At 39.4% G+C, this 3,824-nt stretch overlaps 2 protein-coding genes across 2 annotated transcripts in view; both read right to left on the bottom strand.

The window, feature by feature from the left end:
- The window catches only part of LOC104751372 (pathogenesis-related protein 5-like), a 2,576-nt gene extending 1,386 nt beyond the window's left edge, over positions 1-1,190 (bottom strand). Inside the window, exons 1-2 of the mRNA XM_019238636.1 lie at positions 683-1,190; positions 45-449 (exon numbers count right to left, since the gene is read on the bottom strand). Coding sequence (XP_019094181.1) covers positions 45-449; positions 683-731 — 454 coding nt within the window. The 5' untranslated portion in view covers positions 732-1,190. The remainder of the gene's footprint in view (positions 1-44; positions 450-682) is intronic.
- On the bottom strand, positions 2,075-3,818 carry LOC104751371 (probable 1-acyl-sn-glycerol-3-phosphate acyltransferase 4). Its single transcript, XM_019238635.1, has 3 exons — positions 3,305-3,818; positions 2,882-3,012; positions 2,075-2,619 (listed from the first exon to the last, which is right to left on the bottom strand). The coding sequence occupies exons 1-3, from the start codon at positions 3,793-3,795 to the stop codon at positions 2,180-2,182; spliced, it is 1,062 nt and encodes a 353-aa protein (XP_019094180.1). The 5' UTR covers positions 3,796-3,818; the 3' UTR covers positions 2,075-2,179.

Below are 3,824 nucleotides of genomic sequence, written 5' to 3'. Positions count from 1 at the left end.
CCGAAGCTCGTTAGGGCAAATCTCGTTGATGTCGGAGACGCAGCCTGCGTATTTGCAGTTTCCGAATCCTCCCTGAGGTGCAATCCCCATCTTGACATTGTAACCGTCGACGAGGCTCACGTCGTAAAAATCCATGCCGGCATTGCTTGATCCGACAGTGAATTCGGCCAGAGTCGCTGGAGGTTCTCCGCCGCCGATACATTTAAGAACGCCACCGCAGTCTCCGGTGACGCAGGTACCGCGGCCTGATGCATCGAAGTTGCAGCCGGTACGACCCCAGAAGCGACCTGACCACCCCACAGGAGCCGTGAGCTGTACGGAAGCGCCTGGAGTTAATTGAAAACCGCCGTCGCCGAGGGTGATGCTGTTGCCTGAGAGCGTTCCGGGCCAGACGGTGTAAGGGCAACTGTTTTGTATAGTGAAGACGGTGGCGGAAACAGCAATGCCGCCTGCAATTTCAAAACTTGTTAAAAATACACGACCTAGAAAACTAAAAAAGTTTCTGATAATTATAATTCAATCGAGGGCGAACAAAAAGGTATAAGATCAAATCTAAAGGGAGCTATAGAAACAGTACTGGAGTGTTATTATCCTTAGAAAAACAGAAGAAACAGAGGAGAATATAAAAACATAAGTGAAACAGAGGAGAAACAAAAACAGAGTATTGTTTTGATGCTCTTACTTGTGATGAACACGAAGAAGAGAATGTGAATACTGGAGACTTTCGCCATATTTTAATTAAAAAAATAATTGTTTTTTTTTTCTTGTGATGTGGATGAGGATTGATCTCTAGCACCGTTCCTCTATTTATATAAGCGGTGGTCCGAGGTAGGGTTTATCATTTTCAATTAAATTATCTTTATGCCAGCTCGTTAGCCCATCTTCTTTGGCACTGTAATATTTATTTGCCCTTGATGCTTTTTTTTCTTGCCTTAAATAATTGAAAATGTCTCAAAATAAAGATGATGGTAGTATGGTACATGGTATAGTTTCCGCATTTTGTCTGTGTGGTTAGATTTAGAGATACACCCTAAAGAGAAATGACATTGTTTGGTTTTGTGTTTCTCAAATCTTTTTCCCAACCAAAAGAGAAAAAGTAAAGAAAGATCATCAAAGTTGGTTTGGTCAAAACTAACCTGATCTCACCTGCACCTGCTCACATAAGATAAGATGACATGTGTACAAGCAAGTAAGCAACGGCATATAAAGAAANCTCTTACTTGTGATGAACACGAAGAAGAGAATGTGAATACTGGAGACTTTCGCCATATTTTAATTAAAAAAATAATTGTTTTTTTTTTCTTGTGATGTGGATGAGGATTGATCTCTAGCACCGTTCCTCTATTTATATAAGCGGTGGTCCGAGGTAGGGTTTATCATTTTCAATTAAATTATCTTTATGCCAGCTCGTTAGCCCATCTTCTTTGGCACTGTAATATTTATTTGCCCTTGATGCTTTTTTTTCTTGCCTTAAATAATTGAAAATGTCTCAAAATAAAGATGATGGTAGTATGGTACATGGTATAGTTTCCGCATTTTGTCTGTGTGGTTAGATTTAGAGATACACCCTAAAGAGAAATGACATTGTTTGGTTTTGTGTTTCTCAAATCTTTTTCCCAACCAAAAGAGAAAAAGTAAAGAAAGATCATCAAAGTTGGTTTGGTCAAAACTAACCTGATCTCACCTGCACCTGCTCACATAAGATAAGATGACATGTGTACAAGCAAGTAAGCAACGGCATATAAAGAAAACAAGAGATGTAATGCTCTACCTCTAAAGCTGATCCAATGTTTCAGTTAAAGAGCGCGAGCAACGGTCTTCTCTCTCTGTCTCTCATCACCTGCAAAAAAGAAGGTAGCAACCTTTCGGGACAAAGTGGGTTCTATGCTTTGTTGATCACCGACAAATTTTTGTTCAGATGGAAACTTCCTTTAATGACTGAATCAGAAGTAAGAACATGTATTGACAATAAGGTTTTAGTGACCCTGTTGATGTTTCCAACTCAATGAACACAAGGGTTTCACAGTTGCAACATATCAACTTTTCTTTACAACATGGAATATAATTGGGTATATCCAAGAACTAACAATGAAAAAGACTTCCCAAAAATCTTTTCCTGCCTGTAAATTCTTGATATTATTTCTTTGTATACAAAGAAAGAATTGTATGTACAACAAAGTTAATGGCTTTTTACTTTTTCACAAGAATCTTCTCTAAAAAAGGCAGGTGAAGGTCGAAGCTTGTAATAAGTAGCAAACGATAAATATGTGCCGCTTAGACCAGCATATACTTTGAAACAGCTATGTGAATACAAGGTCAGATAAATGAATAGTACTGTCAAAGATATTACCACTGTGAAAGTTGCGATGCACTTCAGAAGAGAGAGTTCTTCTTCTGGTCTTTGATTTGGAAATTGTCCCTGAGCATTGAAATCGGATAGCAGTTTGTCCTTTGACTGAAATGAATCCATTAACCAAGCAGAAGCTTCTGCTTCGTTATCTGGAATCTCCTTTAGTAGAACTCGTCGAACGTGAATATGAACTTCTGAAGGATCCGTCCCGAATACATTGTCCATGAAAGATGGGCAGCGAGGCTTATATGCGATAGTCAAATCATATACTGCATTTAAAGAAGATGACGTAAGAACGGAGCAAGATTATAAATGCAGTATCATAGGCATTGATATAATAAAGTTAAAAACAATGCCTTGTTCAGTTACTTGTGGCCATGAGGTCCCACATGGGGTCATTGGAAACATAGAAAATATCATACCATCATAATGTCGTCAAAGCAATAAATGTTGGCATAACATGTGTCTTGAGATACTACTATATACTAGGGAACATACACGACCATTTCATCAGAATTTCGTGGACCATACCTGCATCCAAAGAGCTATGAAGAACTTCTAAGCAAACGCCAAAACCCCTTGTTTTTGGTAAAAGTACGTTTGATAATGCTGGAAGACCAACTTCAGCTGCAAATTTTTGGCTTCTCTTGCATTTCTCTTCACTGCATATCAAAGTAAGGAAAGGTCTCAGAAATATGAAAGAAGATAGACAAAGAGCAGCAGTTCACACACTCATGCATTAGCAGGCAATTCCTGGAAATGAGGGTTACTGGTTTATCATATTTGCAAGACCAAGACAGATGTTCAATGGTGTTAAATATCCTACTAAGAAAACACTATAAGTTGGCTTCAAGAATACAGATTCATTACGAATTAGCTTATGTCTCTGGAGCAGTTGTAACTTGTTTGTTATGTAGGTTCATATGTAAAATCAGATAGGGAAGCATATAGTACGTGAAATCGGTTCCTTCTGGGAATAGAGCAAGCCACAAGGGTTCTTGAGGATCCTTAAAAGAAGAAAGCATTTGAAGCAAAACAGGTTCGTCGACCTCCCGCTTCCTCTCCACGGGTATAAACTCCAAAACATGAAAACCCCAGCCAAAAATAGGTAATCTCATCAAGCTGCTCTTAAGAACGTATTTGATGTAGCCAAGACAGCCTTTTCTCAACGCAATATTCCACAAATACATCCAATCCACCTCTGTCCTGTGATTTGCAATAAGCAAAACACGTTTCTCAACAGGAATGCTGTCTCCAGAGAACACCACGGCTGTCCCGTTTACCGTTTCAAACAGGTAAGGCCACAAAGCTAACCAGAGACCAAAGATTAACGAGACAACTCTCCTAGATTGATGCACACTCAGAAGCCGTAGACCTAGAGCAGCTACTGGTGAAAAGTAGAGCAGGAACATAAAAGCAGTAGACAGAAACACCAGAAGGATCATCAGACCCCTCAGAATCCTAAGCGGAGTCA

The sequence above is a fragment of the Camelina sativa genome, chromosome 16 (genome assembly GCF_000633955.1).
Source record: "Camelina sativa cultivar DH55 chromosome 16, Cs, whole genome shotgun sequence".
In the NCBI taxonomy this organism is placed as follows: Eukaryota; Viridiplantae; Streptophyta; class Magnoliopsida; order Brassicales; family Brassicaceae; genus Camelina; species Camelina sativa.
Note: the sequence above shows the minus strand (reverse complement) of the source record. Positions and strands in the feature narration are given on the sequence as shown.